At 48.9% G+C, this 25,186-nt stretch overlaps 1 protein-coding gene across 3 annotated transcripts in view; it reads right to left on the bottom strand.

Moving 5' to 3' along the window:
* Window positions 1-16,475: 16,475 nt before the first annotated feature.
* PRMT2 (protein arginine methyltransferase 2) overlaps window positions 16,476-25,186 on the bottom strand; it is a 37,318-nt gene continuing 28,607 nt past the window's right edge. For all 3 annotated transcript variants that reach the window (XM_030328827.2, XM_030328828.1, XM_030328826.1), the window contains exons 7-11: window positions 23,760-23,935; window positions 20,413-20,542; window positions 19,433-19,569; window positions 17,895-18,066; window positions 16,476-17,084 (exon numbers count right to left, since the gene is read on the bottom strand). In XM_030328827.2, coding sequence (XP_030184687.1) covers window positions 17,052-17,084; window positions 17,895-18,066; window positions 19,433-19,569; window positions 20,413-20,542; window positions 23,760-23,935 — 648 coding nt within the window. In that variant the 3' untranslated portion in view covers window positions 16,476-17,051. The remainder of the gene's footprint in view (window positions 17,085-17,894; window positions 18,067-19,432; window positions 19,570-20,412; window positions 20,543-23,759; window positions 23,936-25,186) is intronic.

The following is a 25,186-nucleotide window of genomic DNA, read 5'->3' as shown; positions in this document are numbered from 1 at the left end:
TGTGGACCAGCCCAGAATCCATGGCTGGAGAGGAACAGATTTTACAGAGGCAAAGTCACATGGCAAAGGGGCACACTTACGGGGGCTTGGGGGGGGGGAATTGGTAACTGCTCTGAAATCTGCCACATATCAGCTCCTTCGTCTCCAAAAGCAAGTCAAACAGACTTCCAACACTACAGTCCCACCTTCCAGTGCCTCCAGTGCCCTCAGGGACTCTTTCTCCTTCTTGGAACAATTTTCCAGAGCGCAGTGCTCTGGCTCATGAGCACACTGGGGTGGTAACATCACCCTTACGGCTCCACGGGATGGCCCACGGCAGCTCTCTGGGGCTGGGGTCCTGTGCCCAGGGCTCCGGGCAGCTCCCTGAGCCCATTCGCTCTGCACCCAGTGGAGATGGCACCACGCAGACATCACCCAAGTTTGCTGCCCGCATCTTTGGGGTGGTGGCCACCACAGCCTGTACCACACCAGGGCCCAACAGAGCCACACCTGGGGTGGCAGAGGAGCGGGGCCAGTGATGCGAGGTGGTGCCGGACAGCACACACCGAGGTCCCACAGGCACAGTGGCCCCTCCTTTGATGGGAATGGCAGCTCTGACCATTTCTGAACTGTTTCTGCTACTGTCACAGAGAGTAGCTCCTGGCTTCTGCGGAGACAGATGACTTTACTGACCCATCAGTCACTTGGCCACACTCTAGTGTTCTCACTTTTTGTAATGTGGATAAGCTAAGACTTTTCCAAATCTTTAAGTTCTGCTTTCTTTTTGCTTAATAATTTCATCTTTAAGTCATTTCTGTCTTCTCACATTTTGTTATAAGCAGTCAGGAGCAGCCAACCCACACCTTCAACACTTTGCTTAGAAAGAGCCAAGTACCCAATTTCATCACTCGCAAGTCCCACCTTCAACAAAACCCTAGGATATGAACCCAACTGAACCTAGTTCTTGCCACTTTGTAACAAGGATGGCCTTTCCCCCAAGCTTCCCATTGCGTGCTCCTCCTGGTTTCTGTTGCAGGCCTCATCAGAATAACCCTCACCCCCCACATTGCCACCAACATTCTGGTCAGGATTACTCAGCAATTCCTCTGGATTAAAGCTCTCTCTACAGCCCTCCTCTTTCCCTTCTGAGCCCTCAACAGAATCACCACTAGAAGTCCAGGCACAGCAGTGGCTTTTTCTAGCTCCTCAGAACACTTGCAGCCTCTGCCCATCACCCCATTCCAAAGCCACTTCCTCATCTTTCAGGTGTTGGTTACAGCAGCCCCTCACTCCTCTGTACTGATTTCTATCTTCATCCATTTGCTGCTGGAACAAAATAGCATGGACTGGATGGTTCATAAACAACAAAAACTTATTCCTCCCACTTCTGGGAACTATGCCCCTGCTCCGCATGGAGGTCTTATCCCTGCCCCTACATTCCACAGTCATTCCCACCTCAGGACCTTTGCTCATATCATGCCTCTGATCTCAGCATCCCCTGGATCTTCCCAGTGCTCGGCCTCTGTCATTCTTGCATGTGTTCAGATGGTGCCTGTGGAAAAGCAGCCCTGGCCATCCAGGGGCTGTGCCTGTGCACCCACAACCCCCCACTGGCTGGGCTGGCCTCATCTGAGCTTTGCTGCGCTGCATCTGAGTGCCTCCCTTGCCAGACTGCAGGCTCCAGGAGGAGGCATGCTTCCCATCTTCTTCACAGCTATGTCCCCAGCACTGAGGGCAAAGCAGCTCAACATTCATCAAATAAATAAACTGTAGCAGTTAAGGGATCAACCCAGGGAAAGTCCTTGGTCACCTAGGAGTGACAGGGCTGTGTGCCATTGAGCATTTTGAGTGGTTTTTTCTTACTTGGGGCGGGGGGCTATAAATTCTTCCTGGACCTTCTCTACACTACCAAATCCAGTAAGAGTATGTGAGAAGCAGTATTGTGCCTGGACAGCCCCCCCCCCCCAACCCCCGCCCCGCGTCCTGGAACTGTGAGCCAGCCGCACCTTCTTCGCAGGCCTCCCCAAGGGCTCTGTCACGCTGTGTACTTGGGAGCAGAGGCTGGGGTGGCCTGGATGGGTCTGTCCCTTTAAAAACAGCCCTGTGTGGTTCTCAGCTGGGTCTTGGCTGTTTGGTGGGTTCACTCTGCAGCTGAGTCAGTGTCACTAGGGCTACATCACCTGGGGGCTCACCGGGGGTGAGTGGTCACACACAGCTTGTCTCTCCCACCCAGGGGGGTTTCAGGAGGCGGGAGCAGAGGTTGCTGGGAGAGGGAGAGCCAGTCAGCCCGCTGGCGGCTGGGTCAGGCGACCCCTCACTTCTGCAGCAGTCGCAGGCCCCGCCCACGTTCAGGTCCGACAAGGTCACGGTGAGGAGGACAGGTGGGAGGGAGCTGGTGCCACCTGACTGACCAGGCCACGTGCCCTGGGACCACAGCAGGCTTGGCCACTGTGCAGAGAAGCCCCCAAGGCTGTTTCCCCAGCAGCCGCCCACCTTCCTCCACAAAGCTCAGAGGACCAGGCGGACCCGGAGCCTGCACCCATCCATCCCAGCTCCTGCCTGCCTGCCCCTGCCGGTGAATCCCATGAGCTGCTGGAGGACGGGATGGGGTGGCGGTCCTTGAGGCCGGGACTGTAGACAGGCCTCCTCCTCCCCTCCCCCTACTACTTTTCCGAAAATAAACAAACCTCACTTCAAACAAAGTCAGGAACCCCTGAAGGGGAAAGAGCCTCACCACTGCGCAGCTCAGCAGAAGCGGGATCTCCTCTCAGAGGCCAAAGCAAGCGGCCCTCGCCTGCAGCCAATGAGAAGCGGCCACCACCCTCCAATGGGCTTTCGTTCCAAAGCAGCCCCGCCCATCCCTTTCCCTATAAAAGAGCCTCCCCGGGGTCGCTGCCCAGATTTGCATGTGCTTCTCCACTGCCTCCTTTCCCTGCTTTGCGGTTCCCCTGTTGCTCCCGGGTAAACCCATTTTGCTGGTGAAATAACCGACTATATTATCTTTTAAGGCCAACACTTTCCAGGCTGTGAATCATCCAGCCCTGCATGAAAAGTAGAGAAGCCAGCTTGAGGTCTTCAGTTTTGTCTCTCATCTGTTTATTTGGTGGCGTACGCTGAATCAGTTAACAGTGTTAACAGTGTCATAAGTCACTAAGATCCGTTGTTTTGTTTGTTTTTGCTGGCTACATGGCCTTAAGAAGCAACCAATAAGGAATTTTGCCCTTCGAAAAACATTTCTTATTTGCTCCTAAGCCTATTTTTGTTTGATGTTGCTTTGGGCTTTGCAGTGCTATATAACCCACTTCCTGGGTTTCCACACAAGACATGAAACCCAGGAAGCGTGAAATATGTTATAAGAACAACCTGGGAGGAAACCCACCTGGTCACCAAATTGGCTTCCCTTTATTGAGATGTGTTGTCTGTCAGGTTGCATCTGAGAAAAGTATAAGATGTTTTTAAATGTTTTCTGCTGAGTTTCATAAATATGCTTTTGGAACAATTTAATGTGAATCTTATGTAATCTACCATTGATCTCAATATGTGATCACACTATATTATGAGGTTTGTAAAATGTTTAGATTACAAGGTCATCTGGCTGGCTCTGTTGGTGGAGCATGTGACTCTTGATTTGGGGTTGTGAGTTAGAGCTTCATATTGGGCTATTTTTTAAAAAATAAAATGTTTATTTTATTGGTGGCCCAATTGGTTGGACATCCAGCTTCGGCTCAGGTCATGGTCTCGCGGTTCATGGGTTCAAGCCCCATATCAGGCCATCTGCTGTCAGCGAGGAGCTGGATTTGGATCCTCTGACTCCCTCTCTTTCTGCCCTCTTTCTTGCGCATTTTCTCTCTCTCTCTCAAAAATAAATAAACATTTGGGGTGCCTGGGTGGCTCAGTCACTTGAGTGTCCAGCTTCAGCTCAGGCCAGGATCTGGCAGTTCGTGGGTTCAAGTCAAGTGTCAGGCTCTGTGCTGACGGGTCAGAGCCTGGAACATGGTTTTGATTCTGTGTCTCCCTCTCTCTCTTCCCCTGCCCTGATTGCACTTTGTCTCTCTCTCTCAAAAATTAACATTAAAAATTTTTTCAAAAATAGTTAAATAAGTAATTTTTAAAAAAATAAAGAGTATAAATTATTTTTAAAAAGAAACTCTGAAAGGAAAATGCAGAACTGATGCTATATGCATTCACTAATTCCTGAAAAGTTGGATTAGCTCATCAGTTTGCATTGAATGGAAACACTGTTCAAATTTGTGAAATGTTTATTCACAATTCCAAGTATTTTCTGGAAAAAAAACAGTTATTCATTCAACACATATAAGTATTACAAGAGCTAGGATACATCAGTGAACAAACATGTTGCCCTAATGAAATTTATGTCCTAGTGCAGACATGGGAATGTAGAAAGAATAGTTGGGTTTATTAAGGAACAAACTTGGAAGCGTGTGACTTTTGTCTTGCATACAAAGGGAGTATGAGGTGCACTTGAAAGATGCCTAAAAGAATTTCAACAAATACAATTTTACCAACACAAATTCAAACTGTTAAAAGATTTTTTTTAACTTTTTTAAACTTGTATTTCTTTTTGAGAGAGAGACAGAGCACAAGCAGGGAAGGGCACAGAGAGAGGGAAACACAGTATCTGAAGCAGGCTCCCAGCTCTGAGCTGTCAGCACAGAGCCCAATGTGGGGCTCAAACTGGGGAACCACGAGATCATGACCTGAGCCGAAGTCAGATGCTTAATTGACTGAGCCACCCAGGCGCCCTGTAAGATTTTTGATATGGAAAGTCAGTACAATATGTTAATAGAATTATTTATATCTACTTATACGTATATGTAAACATGCAAGTTTTTAATATTTAATAGGTTTACTTATTTTATACTTTTGTTGATGAAAATATCTAAACATACACAAAAATAGTGCAATGGGCCTCATACACATCAGCGGCTTAGACAATCCCCAGCATTTTGCCATACTTGTTTCACCAATCCTCACCTTTCTTTTTGCTGGAGTAATTTCAAAGTAAACCCCAAACATCATGTCGTTTCACCTGCAAAACCATCAGTTGCATCTCAAATAAAAAAGACATTTTCTTACCTGACCACAATGGCATTTTCACACCTATGAAAACTCACCCTAATTTCTTAATGTCAGTTTGTGCCTATTTCAAATTCAAACTTCCCATATTGTCCAAAAAAGAAAACGTTCTTTCGGTTTTACTCATTGGCTTTATTATGATCAGGACAGTGGCACGCACACTGTATTTTGTTCCTGTGTCTCCTAACCCTCTTCCTGCCACAGCTCCCTCCCAGCCCACCCCACCCCCACCCTCTAGTGTGAGTGCGGACAGGATCTGTCCTGTCACTGCCATGTCAGGTGGCTGAGTCATGCATCCCCCAGAATTCCTAAATCCAGACCTGGCTTCTGCAGATGCTATTTCACTAGTCCTTCTGCCATCTGTGTTTCCTGTAGAGTAGAAGTTAGCTCTAAATGTTTGACTAGATGCAAGACCCTTTTTTTAAAAGAATATTTAAGTAACTAAATATGTTCTTTAAAAAATGAATGGTACTTGTGATGGTTAATTTTGTGCCAACTTGGTTAAGCCTATTTAGTCAAACATTGTTCTAGACTTTTCTATGAAGTTATATTTTAGATGTGATTAACCCTTAAATCATTAGACTTTGAGTAAAGCAGTTAACCCTCTCTAGTCTGAGGAGCCTCATCCAATCAGTTGAAGGTCTTAATAAAGAGAAGACTGATCTCCCCGGAGAAAGAGAGGCTTCTGACAGCAGACCACCTGCAGACCTGAACTGACCTGTTCTGGTCTCCAGCCCATGGGGAGAGAGGAGAGGACGCCAATATGCACAGATACTGATGACGAGGATAAAGGTGTAAATGATGTAGATGGATATGTAAATAGAGAGAGATGATACAGATACACACACATAAGCCCTATTGGTTCTGTTTCTCAGGAGAACCATGACAAATACAGTACTTTGTAAGGGAATTTTAAGGGAGAATATTTCAACAAAAATAGCTCCCCAAAATATGAAAAGGGCAAAATGAGACATCAAATTAATAAAAAATAATGCTGAAAATATTGAAGTTATGCTTGCCCCCTTTTTGTCTCTTCTGTTCAGATTGAACTTTGATGAATTTTGGAGGTCCGCTGCTACACTTGGTTGGAAAAGGGTGAACTGTTGAGGGCTACAGCCGTGTTTTCCTATTTACTTATTTATTTTAGTAGAACTCATTTAATATTAATTATATTCTAGCACACTAAAAACAAACACATTTATTCCTGCTAGGGCTTCAAGCAACCTCTACTTTTATGTATTTTTTAATGTGTAGCCAATTTCCTTTTTGTAAAGTTGGCGATAATAATATCGGCCTTAGGATGCTACATACAGAGTCTGGCCCCAAACAGATCATCAATGATCATTGCCAATGATCATCATTCTCATCAGCGTCACTGCAATTCTGCTCTGAATCCATGCTGAGCTCCTCACATAGCAGAGAATGCATTCACTCTGGTGTGAGTGTATGAAATGGCATTTTAGTTTTTTAAAAATGGGACTCTTTCCCAGGCCACACTTAACAGGACTCCCAGCTGATGTGGCCAATCTTCCCCCAAAGCCAACCTTTTGCTCTCCCCAGAGGTCCCAGCTCCTCCCGCATTACTCACGGCCCTCTGGGCTGTGTGCAGTGGAGCAGAACAGCTCAAATGAGGTTCGTGCATTAGGGAGAAAGCAAGGGCTGCAGGGCAATGAAGAAACCTGCCCATGCCTGCCCGTCCCCACTCCTTCCTGACCCACAAGGGGCCTTCTCTTAACACACCCGAAATTACCATCTGTCACGCCAGTGCCTGTCACAACATGTGGTCAGTCGGGTGCCTGCCTGGCAGCTTGGCGACCTTGGGGAAACCTCTTAACCTCTCCAAGTTCCATTTATTAATCTCTAAAAGAGGGATAATGTGACTTTCAGGGCTCTGTGAGCATCTGCATTCATGAGTGTGAACGGAGCTGACTACACCAAAGAAAGCTCAATAAAGGCAAATGGACAAACAGATAAATAGACAAACAGACGGATGGATGGACAGAGGGACAGACAGACGGCTGGATGGAGTGTATCTCTTGCCTTGCAGATTCCAACACATTTCCATATACCTGATCCTCACTACATCCTTGTGATAAGGGCAAGGAAGGTGAAGTCTGCTTGAAAATAAGGCCACCATCCCAAGACCCTGGAAACCTGGCTGGTTTCCACAGTGACTTGCAGCATATCCTGCTTACTTCTCACCACGCTGCGAAGTTGAGGACATGTGTCTTGTGTTAGGTCAGTATTTCTTGCATGAGTAATGTATGGACAATTTCCAAAAAAAAAAAATTTTTTTTTCACTAATGTCAACCTAAATTATCTTTATCATATAACTTAAATATATGCTAATATAAACCCAAAACAAATGCATAAATTGAATACCAATAAACCCTTGTGCCTGAGGCCTCCAGGCTGCCACAAGCCGCAGTGAGGGGGTGGGGGTGGGGGGGGGGGGTAGTTCCCAAGATGAGCTGCACAGCAGGAGGCCCTCAGGTCTGGTCCAGGACCATCAGGCCTTTGTATGGACTCTACTTTGTACTTTCCTAATTTCTTGTGAAAGTAGAGTGGCCCTGGTCACAAGATGGATGCTGGGACACAGCATCGATCCCAGATGGGCTTCTTTCAACATGTTGGGTCATCACAAAGATGACGTCATGATCTTTAAGCTCCCAGGAGAAATGTGCAGACAGGCAAAGGGCAGCATCTAACCCAATGCCCGCCCTGGCCTGTCCTGGCCCTTGCCAGGGCAGAGCCACGAAGTCACCCTCTGACCTTCCTACCCTACAACTGTCCTCACATCTGCCCTTTCTTGCTCCTGGGGAGGGGATATCCCCAAAGCCTCCTCTCTTCCCACGCAGATAGCTTGCTGTTCACCCAAGGCAAGTGGTGCATGCAGGCCCTGCTCAGGGCGTCAGCGATGCTGTGCCCACTGGCGGCTCTGACCCAGGACCTGGCCCCTCCCTGAGGGCAGACCCTTGCTCCAGGGCTGGCAGGGCTGCCGAGGTCCTCTGGCATGGCCTCGGATGACCAGCAATGTGCTTTCCACCTGTCCTCTCCTACCTGGAGGCTGACCTGTAGGGACAGCACCAGCAGGCTCCCTGGCCCTCAGTTTCCATTGTTTGGAGACTAGCCTTGTCCCTCTCTCTTGGGAGGCCCCCCAGCCACCTGCAGGTTTTCTCATAAACTCTACACAGGAGCCCGTGTGCAGAGATGGGGTCCCGGCCCGGGATCCCAGGTCCCAGATCTGCTGGGGTCCCGGCCCAGGGATCCCAGAGCCTGGACCCCCTCTTCTCCTCTCAGCAGCCACTGGCCAATGCCTGAGTGTCAGCCTTGGGGTAGAAGGAGGCCAGAGTTCACTAGCTCTGCTCATCTCAGGGAAGGAATATAAATCTTCAACAGGACCAGCCAGATGAACCCAGGCTCCACCACCTGACTAAGGGGCACCCAGAAGCAGGGGAGCTAAGGAAGCCCCTCTGGACCCACCAGACAGGGGTGCAAATTCATTCTACAGGTGTGCGGGGCCAAAGCCCTTCAGCCATGGCTCCCTGTCCCTGTCCCAGCCCCTGCCAGGCACAACATGAGGTGGGGATGCTGAGTTGGAGGCCACGAATTTCACTTCCCCCACAAAACCCATGGAGAGAGGAGGCAGTGAGGAAGGAGGCCCATGCAGGGTCAGTAGGAGGAAAACAAGGACCTAAGTTTCCGTGTAGGGGTCAGTCACCAGTTTTTCTGCTGCTCCTTCTTGCATTGCTCCAAAGACAGTGGGCAGAGCTGATGGGCACAGAGACCCCTCTGCTAGCCACAGAGCACAGCAGTTGTCCCGGGGACACCGGTGAAATGTCGGGAGGGCTGTCTTCAGGGCAACAAGGCCAAGAGCAATTGAGGCACAGTTGGGAATGGGAGACTGACACAAAGCTGGAACTTGACCCAGGTAAACGCCCAAGTTCTATTTCCAGGCTCCAATTCACTAAAGAAACCTCCAAGAGCCTCCTACTTAAAGGAAAAGCGCACCAGGGACTTCCAGAGACAGAGAACCTACTGGCTTCAATGGGCTGCAAGAGAGCCAAGCAGTGTGCCTCAGTGAGGGTGTCCACAGACAGACCTACAGTCCTCTGCTGCTGGACACAGGCTCTCAGTCCACCCATGGCCAGTGTCCTCAGGCCCCTCTGCCTCTGCACCAACCGCCTTCCACAGTCAGGTTTATACCTATGCTGTGCCTGGACCCACCTCAGCTGTAGGGTGGGGAGGGAGTTCCTGTCCTTGGTGCTGGCTGTCGGGTGACTTGTGTGGAAGAATGGGCCCCGCAGGGCTGAAAACACCGGTGCTGAGGTGTGGGCCTCTCATCCCCTTTGCCGAGCAGGAATGTTCACACTCAGAGAACCCCTGGTGAATGGATTGGCCAAGATGAAGGAAAAACTTGAGAGGCCGGACCCAGGCCAGCAACAGCCCTTCAGACGCCCCAGCCTATGTCTGCCTGAGGCAAGGGGGAGCCGAGAACCTGCTGCTGCAAACCTGCCATCGCCTGGCAGAGAGATCACGGTGGCTGGTAGTCCTGCGGCCTGGGGTCTCATCTGAGCTCACATGGCTGCACACACATTAGTTAGCTCCCTGCTGGGCAAAAAGGCTGCTGATGGAGTCGGCAGCTGAATTCCAGAGAAAGAAGCCCTGTGCACCCGGTCTGGACCCCTGGGGCGCCATCTGCATGTGTGCCAAGCATGTTTTGTAAAGAACCAGCCAAATGCATCTCACACGAGGTCTTCCTGTCACAATATTGAGATTGCTTCGTGGCCTCTGGGGTCAGATGCTCACAGCTGTCAGTTCAAGGATGCAAAGGACTCGGTGCACAGAAACCACACAGCGGGGACCAGGACCAGTGAGCAGACAGGTATTCCTAAACACAACTTGCCCCAAGCAAGGGCCAATTGCTGGTCTGCCCAGCTCCAGAGCCAGAAAGGAATGGCAGCTAGGACTCTGGAGAAGGGCTGGGAGTCAGGGCGTTGGAAAGCTACTCGCACTCTGGATGATATAGGTTGGGGCTCTGCAGCTTTTTCGGCTGTAGCTAGAGACTCTGAGGGGCTGAGGTGGGGAGGGCCCTGGGAGGACCAGTGCCCAGAGGCTGCGGAGACCCCGACCCCACAGGGCCTTTGCACTGTTACCCTTTGCCTGCAGAGCCCACTTTCCTCAGGCCACCTTCTCAGACACGTGTCTTCTACCCGCCCTCTGAACTACACCCAGACTGACAGCGTCTCTCACTCCTGATGTAAGCATCCAGAACATTCTCTTCACAGCTCTACCATCACCTGACCTGCTGAGTTTGTTGGCTTTGTTCTCCAGAGTGTAGAAGCTCTCTTATGGTTGCTTTGTTTTCTCGATGGATATAGAAAGCATGGCCATCAGCTCAGACTTGGGGCTTCAAGGAGGGCAGGTGTGCAGTGGTGACACCACTGATGGGTCCTGGCCCGACCAGACCCCAACAGACCCAGAAACATGTTTGGGGTAATGTTACCATGAATGAGAAACCATATTTTAGAAACATTTGAATATTCGATTTGGTGTAACATGAGTAGGCGTCTCTTCTAAGTCTTTTTTTTAATATCATTTTTAGAAATGGAAAAATTTTAGATTGCATCTATTATCTAATTAAAACTTATTGTAATGTAGCCACACATTTCTTCCACCCTCAGTTTTAGGTTTGTAAGTATGTACACATGTTCTCACTAAAGATAAAAAGTACATTTTTAAAGGTTATTTACTTATTTGCAGGGGAGAGGGGAGACAGAGAATCCCAAGCAGGCTATCAGTGCAGAGCCCAACACAGGGCTCAATCTCATGAACCGTGAGATGACCTGAGCCTAAATCAAGAGTAGGGTGCTGAACCGACTGAGCCATCCAGGCACCCCAAAAAGTGCATTTTAAGTCTAGATAAGTAGTGTACCATTCTTTAACCAAAGGAGGAGGGGGTGTTTCATTCAGTTACATTTCCAAGGACTGCAGTCAGAGCCGCACAGGTTTTCCTTGTCACTACAGACGTGCTGCAGAGAGCGCCCTGGCTAGACTCCAGATGTGCTGCAGAGAGCAAGCCCCACTGACGAGAAGGGAGCACCGTGAGGACCAAGCCCCCGTGCACCCAGACTGGGCTCCCGCCTGGCACAAGGGCTGTGTGCTTGGCGCCCCTGGGCAGGTCAGGGCTTCTGGGGAGCACTGCCTTTGTTCTTTGGTTGCGACAGGAACCTTGAGTCACAGGATCAGCCAGGGAGATACCCTTTGCAACTTCCGCCAGCCCTCTGACACCCACTTCTCTCCATTTAGGACATGGCTGTGGTGAGGGGTAGGTGGTGAGAGGGGGACCCTCAATTCCATGCCACTGTGGCCCTGCCCCAGTTGGTGAGCCAGCTGGAGACAGAGCTGTTTCCCCGATGGTGCCTCACCTGTTCCTTAGGACCTTCACCCTTTCCCTGGATTCCTCCCCAGCCTGGCCCTTCTCGCCGTCTGCCCACTCACCTCCAATGCCCAGAGGACGGTGGCCCGGTGGGGCTTCATGGACCCAAGCCTCCTGCGCATCCTCACAGGGCTGGAGTCTCAGCCTCTCCTCCTGGGAGATCTCCACATTTTACAGACAAGCTCCGACCATATCTGCAAAGTGACCTCCTCCTCCCGCACCAGATCACCCAAGCACAGTCTCCATCCTCCTCCACTGCACCAGCCTGTGGGCTCACCCATCCCCCACTTGGTTTTCAGTGGTCCCTGGCCGTCCCAACCATGTGTTTGCTCCAGGAGCCACACTGACACTCAGTTTCCTTGGAACCCATGGCCACAGACACCCTATGACAACAGGTGACTCGGCAAGTTCAGGCAGTTCTTCTGGGCTGCACCTCCCACTTGGTGCTCCAAGGGATGTTCCGTCCTGCTGGCTTGGGTCTGCCTCCCCTTCCTCCTGTCCTCCAGGGTGGAAGCTCATCTGTACCATCTGCTTGGTGTCTCCCAGGTATTGAAAAAAACCAGGGGCTCTGTACCCTGAGTACCCCATACTCACCATGGCCATGGCCAGGGAAGCACCCCAGGAGCCCAGGATCAGACATGGAAGAGAGGGCAGCAGGAGGTGGAGAAGAGGTCATGGGACACAGCGAAGTGGCGGCACAGGTGTCAAGAAGAATGAAAAATAAAGGTTGTAGAGTCGGCGGGGGCACAGCAAGTAGTCTGCTAGCAAATGTGTGACTGGAAGCCAATACGAAGAGAGAAAACAGGGCAGAAACAAGTAAAGCAAAAATCTCCAGAATGTTCTAAGGCTGATGAATAATATCAACCCACAGATTCAAGAAGCTCTGTGAACTCCAGGCTGTTTTAAAGGTTTACGCAGAGGGGCAACAGTTGGTTAAGCGTCCGACTCTTGATTTCAGCTCAGGTCATGATTTCACGGTTCGTGAGTTCGAGCCCCACATCAGGCTCTGTGCTGCCAGCACAAAGCCTGCTTGGGATTCTCTCTCTCCCTCTCTGCCCCTCCTCTGCAGTTACTCACTTTCTCTCTCTCTCTCTAAAAATAAAATAAAATAAAGATAAAAAATAAAAATTAAAAGTTTGCAGGGCACCTAGGTGGCTCAGTCAGTTAAGCATTCAACTTCGGCTCAGGTCATGATCTCACAGTCCGTGGGTTCGAGCCCCACCTCAGACTCTGTGCCAACAGTTCAGAGCCTGGATCCTGCTTTGAATTCTGTGTCTCCCTCTCTCTCTGCCCCTCCCCTGCTCACACACTCTCTCTCAAAAATACATAAACATTAAAAAAAATTAAAAATACAATAAAATTGGGGTGCCTGGGTGGCTCAGTTGGTTAAGCGGCCGACTTCGGCTCAGGTCACAATCTCGCGGTCCGTGAGTTCGAGCCCCGCGTCGGGCTCTGGGCTGATGGCTCGGAGCCTGGAGCCTGTTTCGGATTCTGTGTCTCCCTCTCTCTGACCCTGCCCTATTCATGCTCTGTCTCTCTCTGTCTCAAAAATAAATTTAAAAAAACGTTAAAAAAAAATACAATAAAATAAAAAGTTTACACAGAAACAATGTGATAAAAATGCTGAAGACCGAAGCCGCAGAGCAAGTGTTAAAAGCAGGAGGAAGGTGGGTTTGGTGGCAGAGCCACCAGCCAGGAAAGGGAAGGGCACCAGGGCCCTCACACCCACCACCGTCTTTCCCTCCCCATAGAGCAGCAGGGTGGGCTGCTGTCCCAGTGGGTATCTGACCAAGGAGGGTCAAGGGTCCTGAGGAGCTGGTGGAATTTACCTCGCCGGGTTTTAACCCTTTTGTTCCTCCAAGTTCTCCTCTGGAACGCAGTGTCTACAATGTGCCTGTCCCGTCGCCGTTCCAGAATTCTGCCCCAAGGTCTGGCGTAGAGGTGGCTTTGGAGCAGGTGCTGGAATAGGTTAAAACTCTGGGGCTGTTGGGGCGGAATAAATGTATTTTGCATACCAAAAGGACCTGAATTTTGGGGGCCAGGAGGCAGGATGCTATGATCTGAACTGTGTCCTCCAAATTCCGTATGTTGAAGCCTGTCTGCTCCAGCTGCCATAACAGAAGATCACAGACTGGGTGGCTAAGGTCATTTCTCATGGTTCTGGAGGCTGGGAGTCCAACATCAAGGTGACGGCATGGTGTCTGGTGAGAGCCTGTTCCGGTTTCCAAATGGCCTTCCCACTGTGCCCTCACTTGGAGCAAGGGACCAGGTGCTTTCTGGGGTCTCTTTTATGAGGGCACTAATCCCACTCATGCAGTCTTCATCCTCATGACCTAATCACCCCCAAAAGGCCCCAGCTTCTAACACCATTGCATTAGGGGATTAGATTTCAACACGGGAACTTTGGAGGGACACCAACACTCAGTACATATCAAAGCCCTAACCCCCAATGTATCTGTATTTGGAGACGAGGGCTTTAAGGAAGCAGTTAGGTTAAATGAGGTCACTGAGGTAAAGCCTTCACCCAGTTGGATGTGTCCTTACAGGAAGAGACACCAGAGAGCCCATGCTCCCTCTCCCCGCCGTGGGAGGACACCTGGAAAAGGTGGCCATTTAGAACCAAGCTGTCTTGGCCCTTGATCTCGGTCTTCCCAGCCTCCAGAGTTAAATTCCTGTTGTTTCAGCCACCCAGCCTGCGGTGTTCTGTTCTGGACACCTGAGCAAACTAAGAGACTTTAAATCCTGCTGACAGAACAAGCAGACAAAACTATCAGTCACGATCTAAGTGTCTGAACAACACAACTGATAGACGTGACCTTAATGGTGTATTGAGAGCTCCATGTCCTCTTACAGGACACACTTTCTTCTCAAAAACTTGCGAACACCACTCAGGTTGTTGAAATCACTCAGGTTGTTCTCTGACCGTGGTGAAATTGAGCTAGAGATTAATAAGGAAAAATAACTAGAAAATCCCATCTTTTGAAATTAAGCCAAAATTTCTAAAAAAAAAAAAAAAAAAAAGCCCATGGTACAACAGAAGAAATTGGAATTGGAATTAGGAAATACCTGAAACCAGGAGACACTAAAAGTGTATCGAGATGAGTTGTTGCAGCTGAAGCAGCTCTAGAGGAAAATTCAAGTGTCGGAAAGGAAAAAGTTGAAAACCAATGATCTAAGCATCTACCTCATGGGGGAAAATTGATCTCGACCCCCTCCCTCACATCAGTGACAGAAACCAAGGCCAGGTGGAGTGCTGATTTATGTGCCAAAGGTAAAAACAATAGAAGCTATGGAAGAGACTCCAGGAGAACATCTTATAGATCTTGGAATAGGAGAAGATTCCTTAAACAGGACACAGGAGGTATTACTCATAAGGAAAAATAATGTCAAACTGAACAAAGTAAAACTTAAGAAAGACTTCTGTTTATCAAAATACTCCAAAGAGAGGGAAGAAGAAGCCAGAGTAGAAGTTCACAGAACAAATCTTTGAAGGACTCCCAGCCGGATTACATCAAGAACCCCCACAAAATTAATGAGAAACAGACAATCAACCACTACATCCATACACCCACCAGGCCGGTGGAGATGAGAACCCCAGATGACAGCAGGGACTGACATGTGCATCGCAGTGCCCTGCAGGCCTGCCGTATGGACATAAGGCTCTCTGACTGTGAAGGACAATCCGGCCATTCGTACCTGGTTAAGCTCAAGTCCAGGTGTGCCTCCAATAGAAACGTGCACATACATTCATGCTCCAAACACACACCCGCACAGACCCCATTAGCTGAACACGGGGAACAATGCAGCTGTCCAGCAGTGGAGGAAGACCCGCAGAGAGTGGTACATAAGACAGCAGGACACCACACAGCAACATGAAGGCCACGCGTGCACACAACCCACGGACGAGTCTCACAAACATCACGAGAACTGAGGAAGGCAGACACAAAAGGGTACCGTCTTACACCGCACAGGCTGCCACACCAGGCCACCCTGACTGAGCAGCTTCAACATTAACTTATTTCTCATGGTCTGGGGACTGGACATACATCAGGGCACAAGCCCATTTGGTGACCTGCTTCCTGGCTCTCAGACGGCCTCCTCCCACTGGGCCCTCACGTGGGGGCAGGGAGAGGTGCCCTCTGGACACTCTCCTAGATGGGCTGATCCCCCACTGATCCCATCGTGGGGGCCTCTCCTATGGCCTGACCACCTCCCAAAGGCCCTGACCCCTAATATTGTCACTCTGGGGGTTAGTGTCCAACCTATGAATTTTAAGAAGACATAAACTGACTGAATACTCTTTAGAAAATAGACAATTTATAATTCCACTCATATAACGTTCAAAACCAGGCATACCAATCTACACTGTTAGAGGTTAGGCATAACCCTTGGAGGGTACTGAGTGGAAGGGGCACTTAGGTCCCTAGTGGGTTGAAGTGTCTTGGAGTGAGTGCAAGTTACATGGATGTCCACTCTGTGCAATTTCACCCATCTCAGGGCACGTGGGTGGTTCAGTCAGTTGAGACTCTGACTCCTGATTTTGGCTCAGGTCAGGATTTCAGAGTTTGTGGGTTCAAGCTCCATGTCTGGCTCCAGGCTGAGGGTGCAGAGCCTCACTGGGATTCTCTCTCTCCCCCCCTCTCTGCCCCTCCCCTGCTCATGTGCTCGCTCGCTCTCTCGCTCTCTCTCTCTCTCAAAAGTAAATACATAAACTTAAGAAAAGAAAGAAATTTCACCCATCTGTACACATGTGACCTATGCAGTTTGGGGTATATATTTTATAGTTCAATAAAAAGCTAATTAAAATTCAAAACAATACACACACAAAAATGTAGACACATACCTACAGGCATGGAAGTTTCTTCATATTAGATGAGAAAAGTTACAAAGCAATGCATATAGCATGATCCCATGCTTGTAAAAAGAACGTGTGTACACAGAAACAGGACACACGCCAACATTCATTTATTTAAAAATATTTATTGAGCACGTGCTATGTGCCAACACATAATTTATTTGGAAGACGTCTCTACAACTGTACTATCCATGCAGAGTCCCGTCACATGCATGGCCACCGGCAGGTCCTGCACAGCTTTGTGCAGTCCCACATTCCGCATGGTGAGGGAGGAACCAGGGCAGCAAAGACACCATGAACACATGATGCGTGAACACTTTCACAGGCGTACAAGGTTGATGTGTGTGTGTGTCCTACGAGTTGTGAACTAGACCTAGCTTAGGGACACTGTGCCACCAACTTACCCACAAGCCAGCACTGTGGACACCTGGAAACACAGCCTACTTCTAGAGGACAGACACGGGCAGTGACAGTGGTGAGGGAGTTCCCGCCGAGCCCAAGCACAGCCGTCTGTGAAGGACCCCACGGACAGACTGAGCCCACAGCTCCGGGGGGTACCCCCGTCAGGCCGAGAGAGCTCACGGCTTTCGCAACAACATGTGCTCACATCCAAGGACATCTTCATTCACTCAGGCTCATTCCTGCACTATCTGCACGCTGCTTCCCACAGAACTTCAACTGTCATCTCCAGATGGGAAAGACTTTTTCTCCAACCTGAAAAAGAAAACAAATCAATCAAATAATAAATCACTTTAGTCTGATTAACATGCAGGATTTCCTAAAAGTAATTTAATATTGTACAAAAGAATGACATTCAGAGACAGAATTTTTTTTTAATGACAAACGTTAAAATTTTAACATAAAATTATCATAAAACGGAGGGGGGTATGGGCTAAATGGGGAAGGGGCATTAAGGAATCTACTCCCGAATCGTTGTTGTACTATATGCTAACTAACTTGGATGTAAATTTAAAAAATAAGTTAAATTTGAAAAGTTATCATAAAACAAAGCATAAAACAGGTATTAACACATAAAGAGAAGCCATTTGATTTTCTTTTCTGTCCTACATTACCCCTGAGTCTGAGAAGAGAATCCTTTGCTCAGCAGCCTCTGTGAGACATGATGCCAAAAGCCCCGCCAGGCCTCACCGTTTCACTGTGGGAAGGACGGCTCCTCAGGCCTCAAACTGCTGCCACGGTCGGAAGGTGACTCACGCCACACACCTACATCACCCACCACCTGAAGGCCCCCGCAGAGGGTCGGTCCCCAGCCCTGTTTCTCCACCGGGGCCTCCTGGACACAGGAAGGGGTGGCCCTAGCCTGGGCTGGGCCTCGGCCCCCACAGACTCACCTTCTGGCACCTCTGTTTCCTGTTCTGCAAATAACAGCATCCACGTCCCCTCAGGAAGGTTAGAAAAGTGACACAGACAGACAAGGCCGTGTGGTCTGGCCATTGTGATCACCACAGACCCGTCTCCCAGGACCAGCACCCTAGCACCTGATTTTACGGCCAAATATCTTACTTTCTGTGATGTGGGGTCCTGTGTGGAAGTGACGGACCAGCTCAGCGCCACGGACATGTGCCTCCTCCACACGGGGTTTCTCTGCAACACAACTGAGCCAGTGACCACATCTCCCATGAGGACAGAAACAGGCTCATCCATCATAAACAGCACCTGCTTCCAGTGGGTGGTGCTGCAAGACACAGGGTGTAGGGTCACCTCTCTGGAGCCTGGTTTTTCAGGCTGACCGCAGGACAGACATCCCCCGACTCCACGATCCAGACGGCCTTTATGGGTTGCCAGGACTGAGTTACAACCCAGCCAGGATCCAGCTCCTGGATGCTGCCCAGATTCCAGAAGGGTGAAGGAGGCTTGCCCTGGTGGCCCCAAGGGCACACCGGTGGCCAGGCAGAGGGTACCTGGCCCCTTGCACCCTGGCACAGTAGGCATCCACCCAGAGCCCTTTGCTCGGTCTCTAAGCTGCCAGGGCCCGAGTTCTAGTCTGCAGTCCAAATAAGTTGTCATTCCTGTTGAGTCAGGCTGAAGGGGAGCATGGCAACTGTAACATTTGGGGGAAATGGTCACACTCCCGAGCTCGTCACTTTCTACCGGCTCTGACAGCATGGCTCAACTGTGCACTGTGGCCTCTGCCAGACGCTGGGCCTGCGCCCCACGGTCACACTCAGGGAGGTCCTGCTCCCTCCTGCCTCAACCACCATGAGGGTCTCTCCCTGGGCTTCAGAGAGCGGACGTCCCAGGCTCTGCGCCCTGCCTGCCCCACACCAGCTGTGTACGGACACGCCAGCGGAAGACTGCCCAGGCACACGATTGCCCACTGGGTTTTTAGTGTTCCTACTCTCATCTGTCCCAGTAGGATCTAGAAGGAAAGCTGATGGAGCCCTGGACCTCCACAGGACACTCTGGCCAAACAGCTCCTCAGCCCTGCTCCCATGTTACAGGAGGACAGCTAGGGTCCCTCTAGGCGCACTGCCAACAGCCAGCATCTAACCCCTGGTCCAGGGCAGTTACTGAACAGGGCTACAAAGGCCCCAGTTGAAGGCAGCATTTCCACGGGGGCCGCTGTGTCCAGCACTGAAGCAGACGACATCAGCTTCCCAGGATGCACAAGCAAGTGTGCATCATTACTGCACACAAAATTTTCCTCAAGAAACACTGACCTTCCCCAAGAGTCTGAGTCAAAAGCCCCTAGAATTCTGTTGACCGTGTTTGTGTTAGACCACAGAAAGCAGAAGCAGCGTCCAGAGCAACTGAGGAAGATGAAGTCTGCTCCTCCTCTTCATGCAGGGGTCGGAGGGCAGCCTAGGGAGCCCAGTGCAGGGGCAGGTGGGGCACAGCCCTGACTTGCCCACCGCGTGCACACCGCGCTCCACGCCTGGGGTAGGCTGGTCTGGAGAGAGTCTAGGTCAACAACCCAGTATTGACAGATCTCTAAATCCGTGACTCTGCCATGTGGTTGTCAAACCGACAACCTGAAGGCAGGTGAACCGCCCCAGCTCTTCCAAGGGCTGTGGAGCTCCCCGCGGGAGGTGCACACTCACGGGTGGAACGGGCCTGTGCTCAGCACCAGCTGTGGCTCGTCCTCCTCCAGGCTCTGAAACCGAACACTGAACCAGGCTGTAAATCCATGCAGCGTGCCAGCTTTCCTGATCTCAAAGTGCAGCTCGCCTTTCATTGTCTGTGTTCAAGCAAACGATAAAAGAGGGACACGGTTCGGTAAGCATGTGACACCACGCCACAAGGGCTCTCTCTGTGTGAGCAAGAATTAGCAACTCACTTCACGAATCCCACAACACTGCGCTGCGGTAGGCAGCCCTACCACCCGTTTCAGTCATTCTGAATCTGTAACTTGCTAGTTTGGCTGAACATATCAAAAACCACATAAAATTTCCTCCTCAGGAAAGGATTAAAACTTGCATCATAAATTCAAGTGCTGCAGGTAATCACAAAAGGTTTCAAGCAATTTGGGCCTCACGTGCCTAATTTTCTGCCCCCAAATTTGAGTGCAATACTTTTTCTTCTCAATTCTTTGCATAGATAGAAAGTTCCAGGCTGAGTCTCTATACTGCAAAACTAACTGCAGACTCAACAGTTCAGTCCCCACATTGTTTGGCCCAGCTGAGCTCCCGCACGTCACAGCGCACCCTTAAAACGAGACATCCTGAATCCACAAATGCCACCCTGTGGCAACACAGGGTAAGTGAAAGTATAAAGAATTTTGTCATCAACAGTAGCTAAAAAAACCTAGAAAAAAATTTAAATTCAAAGTCCATGATAAAATTGGATAAAATTAGAATCTGAAGATACTGAAAATATTGTATGTGAATATAAAGATAGCTCATGATGTTAAAGAGGTTAACTATAAAGAAAATAATATAAAAATATAAAATACAAAACCAGAACGTAAAGAAAAGAGACTGGAAAAATCAAAGGCAAAGTTCATGAATTCATTTATCTGCACAGCAAGTTCTGGGGTGTGCGCATCGCCTACATAATGTGAGAGGGAAGACGCATCTCTCACCTCTAGGTCCGCAATCTGCACAGTTCTCATGTCCAACTGTAATATTGTGCATGGTTCAGAGAGACAGTCTTCTGGTTTCAAAATGTGGTTATACTTGGGCTTCGAAAAAAACTCCTTAATTGCTAAAGATCTAGGGAAAAAGTCAAAGGAACCGCTCAGAGTCGGGTACCAGCATCTCAGGCTTTGACACACACATTCATGACAACGGTTCTCGCTTTTTCTCTTCAGCATCAGCAGGAATTCCAAGCCACCACCTGCGGCGAGGGCACTGAGGCAGGGCTGGGAGTCCCTGCAGATGGACCGGCAAGTGTGCAAGCAAGGTGAGCACTTCCCGCCTACATCCTATTCATGGGGCCTGCACACGTGGAAACCAACCTCTACCACACACAGCAGGGCCCTGACCCAGTCTGCTCTGTGCAGTTGTGGTTTCAGTGACCGCAGTCCAAGAGGTGACCCCTCCCCCCCCACTCCTGACAGGTCGACAGAAGGTCAGCAGGAGCCTGACGCTACCTCACAAGGCCTCCGTCACTCACCTGACTTCACCTCCTCACGCAGGCACTTCATCTCATGGCATAAGAAGGGTGAGTACAGGATAGTAAGATATCCCACAGCAAATAAAACAGATATTCCTGTTCTAGGTCACTCTGCAATAAAGGCCTGCAGGTGCCCCCTGGAGAAGGGCTTGTGCTACGTCAGTTAAACAAGACACAAGCGCTGGGCCTCCTGCAGGGTCATCTTCTTGTCGCCCAACAGCCCACCCACTCCACTGGCTGACTGCCAGACTTGCCCAAAGTAACCTACTATATACCACGGAAATGTTTCAAAACTTAAGTGCAGCAGTGACTTCTGAAATAGCAAATAAAGGTAAACATTTTAATAAAGATTCCACAATATGTACATATTTTTAATATCTTTCTGATGATAAAATAGTTATGCATTTATAACGAATTGGGAACACATAGAAAAGTATAAAGAAAAAATGTGAGGGGCACCTGGGTGGCTCAGTTGGTTAAGCATCCAATTTCAACTCAGGTCATGGTCTTAAGGTTCATGGGTTCGAGCCCCGCATCAGGCTCTGTGCTGACAGCTCAGAGCCTGGAGCCTGCTTCCGATTCTGTGTCTCCCTCTCTCTCTCTCTGTCCCTCCCCGACTTGTGCTCTGTGTCTCTCAAAAGTAAATAAACACAAAGAAATTTTTTTTAAAGAAGAAACTTGAATCTGTGGAACTTGAAAACTGTGCCTTGGTACCTTGATCTATTTAGTCATTTTCTCCCCCAGAGATACATTTATTCATGTTCTTATGCAAAGCGGAAGCCATTTTATACACATGGTTTGTGTCCCACCAGTTTTACCATCTATTCATCCATCTGATGGATACGTAGCAATTTAACCGCATTCTTACGGATAACTGCCTGTTTCCCACACTGTGTGCACAGCAGCGTGCCGTGGCCCTGGGGCAGAGGGCGATGGGGGTGGATGCCAGCCACACCCACAGCTCTGGCCACACGGCCTCGTCTCCCCGCCATCACACCTGCAGCTCAGGCAGCAAGAACTGCTGTTTTAATTTAATCTTTGCGCATCTGGTAGGCAAAAATGGCATTTCATTTTAATTTGCATTTTATTTATTTATTTATTTATTTATTTATTTATTTATTTATTTAATTTTTTTTTTTCAATGTTTATTTATTTTTGGGACAGAGAGAGACAGAGCCTGAACGGGCGAGGGGCAGAGAGAGAGGGAGACACAGAATCAGAAACAGGCTCCAGGCTCTGAACCATCAGCCCAGAGCCCGACGTGGGGCTCGAACTCACGGACCGCGAGATCGTGACCTGGCTGAAGTCGGACGCTTAACCGACTGCGCCACCCAGGCGCCCCTTAATTTGCATTTTAACCACTAATGATCCTGCAATTTTTTCCAAATATTTATCAGTAATTTTTATTTGGTTTTTGTGACTTGCATATTTCCATGACTTGACTATAATTTCACTGGATACTCATCTTTTCTAAATGACTCTAGGATCTGTCAGCTAGTAACTTTCTCTAAGTAGTCACTGCCTTTTTAAATTGTATTTATGCTGATGATATACAGATGCTGTCAATTTTTACAGACTGATGTCCAGTGCCTCCTTGTTCCTGTTGACTCTCTAAGACCTGACACATAGGGACCCACGGATTCCTACAGCTGATGCGATGTTTTACCACAAAACTCTTAAATCCATGTGGAATTAAATTTCAGTGTATGGTATGAGGAGAAAAGAAGTTTCAAGGGGCTCTTCTATGGTCCTACGACACTTTGCCACCTCTGCCCCTCACACCCCAACTTTCCCCACATGTTGTGTGTGTGTCCATCCTGGTCCATTGCTCTGTCTTTTCTGGTCTCAGGAGTACCCTGCCCTCACGCCTGTCTCTGTAGCTTAGATGTTAATATCTGGCAGCTCTTCACGGCTCTATTTTAATTCTCCCCGGCCCTTCCTACCCACTTCTCCCTAGATGAACTACAGAACGGCTCTGCCGGGGACATTTCCTCTCCATCCCTTTTGGGATTTGGGTTGAGAGTACAATGGTTCAACATGTTAACTGGGGCAGACTTCTTACCCTTGCATTATTCTTTCTTTTTTTGAATTAACAAAAACCAAAAACGCCCAAGGCCACCATCTTGCTGTCAACTGCCCAAGTGGGCATCAAGCAGGTGTCCGGGCTCACCTGGCACTCACCGCATAAGCTAAATTTCCTGCAGTTTCTGACAAGTGGGCCCCCCAACCTAATTTCCAGGGCTGCTGCTGGTTTCTCCTAACTCCCACGGCACACTCAGAAGGGGAAGCAGCCAGCTTCTGTCACCATCCTTCTTAGAAGAGGCAACATTTAAAACGTGAAGGACCTATCAGGAAATCATTTTACAGTTAAACCTGATGCTCAACTATACAAGTGCATCCATAATATAAAATTAGGAAATCAACTATTCTGCAGCATCGTTTCCTTTGCAAACTGTCAGGAATGACTTCATAATAAATTTTCTGATCCCTTAAAAGTTTACAGCTCGTAGTAGGAAGATCTATTTGTATGCTAACGGCCCACATATTTATAAAGGGCCTTGGTTTTAAACATGACCATGTTTTTCCCATTACATTTGAGAACTTAGATGGCAAAGGACATTTCAACTCCCATCACATCTGCTACCAGTTTAAAGGCCTGAAAGACACGTGCAAAATTCCAAGGCATGTGAGTGAATTCAGATCAGTCTCATGGCATGCTCTACCACCAACAAGTTATGCGGTCTTAGGAAGCCCGCAGCTCGCACAGCCAGGAGGCCCCGGAATACGTCTGCGCTCCCAGCAGCACACACTCACTTGAGAGCACTGAGGTTGAACTCGTAGGCATTGTCCCAGAAGAGGACCTTGCTGCGGTAGTCTCTGTCGGCGCTGCAGGGCACCAGGTGCAGCGCGGCCGTGGTCGGCCAGATGACCCCGTCCTCCTTCAGCCACACGTCCCGGGCGTACAGGATCGACTCAATCATGAACTCAAACTGCACAGCAGGGAGACACACGGGGGACATGGTGACTGAGGCCTGTGTCTGTGATGCATAGTCTGGGAGGATTTATCTTGTACCCACACCAGTGACATCACAGATTCCCACCACAGCCTGGGGTGGAGTGACACCGGTTCACTTTAGAATGAATTCAGAACTGGGCCCCGCCGACAGGAAAGATCTTCACTCTTGCCATCTCCCTCAGTATTACAGAGTTTTAACTGTCAACCCCTATAAATTGGGTCTGGAGGATTCTCAGAATTTTCATAACCTTGGAAGTTGACTGAAATCACTTCTTAAAAACATGGAACATTAAAGGAGGAGTGCCACGGATCCCTGAGGATGCACCCGGACAGGTGGCATGTGACGCCTGTGACGGAGAACAGGGGCCGCTAAAGCCCCAAGAGGCCAGCCTTTGTGTCTGAACCAAAGAGTGGGGCACAGGCCAGGGGCACATCATCCTGCAGCTGAAGGGAAGCCCCAGAAGGGTTTTGTTTTATTTAAATAACTTCAGGCATTATTATTATAGAAGTAATAGTATGTTCAGTATGGAAAAATTTAGAAAATTCAGAAAAGCACAAACAAAAATAAAAGTCACTAGTAAACCCAGCGCCCAAAAGGAACCAATGTTTGCCTGGTGGTTTATGCTCAAGGCCTTCTCCTCACATACACATACATGCACACGTGTGAAAATTATATACGGATCATTTTTAATTGTATTTTTAAAAATTACCAATGGTAAATCAGTTACTCCATAAATTTTAACACTTGTATGGATCTGTGTAACCATAGCCACAATCGGGATACAGAACAACCCCATTACCCCAAAACACTCCTCATGATATCCTCTGTGGTCACCTCCTCCCACCACCTCCAACCTTTGGAAACCACTAACTGGCCTCTATCCCTGTGGTTTTGTCTTTTTGAGAAGGACATACAAATGGTATCATACAGTACATAATCTTTTGAGACTGGCTTCTTTCACTCATAATATCAACTTTTTCATATGCTAAAAGGTTCTCTTCTGTGCCTTCTATCCTGTTCTGTTCATCTGTCTTTTCTTATTATAATACCACACTGTTCTAATTACTCCATATAACTTTAATTACGCCAGTATAATGTCTCTGGGGTTTATCCATTTGTGCATCAATAGTTCATTCTCTTAGGTTTATTTATTTTGAGAGAGAGAGGGAGAACATGCACGTATAAGTGGGGGAGGGAGGGAGGGAGGGAGGGAGAGAGAGAGGG

The sequence above is a fragment of the Lynx canadensis genome, chromosome C2 (genome assembly GCF_007474595.2).
Source record: "Lynx canadensis isolate LIC74 chromosome C2, mLynCan4.pri.v2, whole genome shotgun sequence".
NCBI lineage: Eukaryota > Metazoa > Chordata > Mammalia > Carnivora > Felidae > Lynx > Lynx canadensis.
Note: the sequence above shows the minus strand (reverse complement) of the source record. Positions and strands in the feature narration are given on the sequence as shown.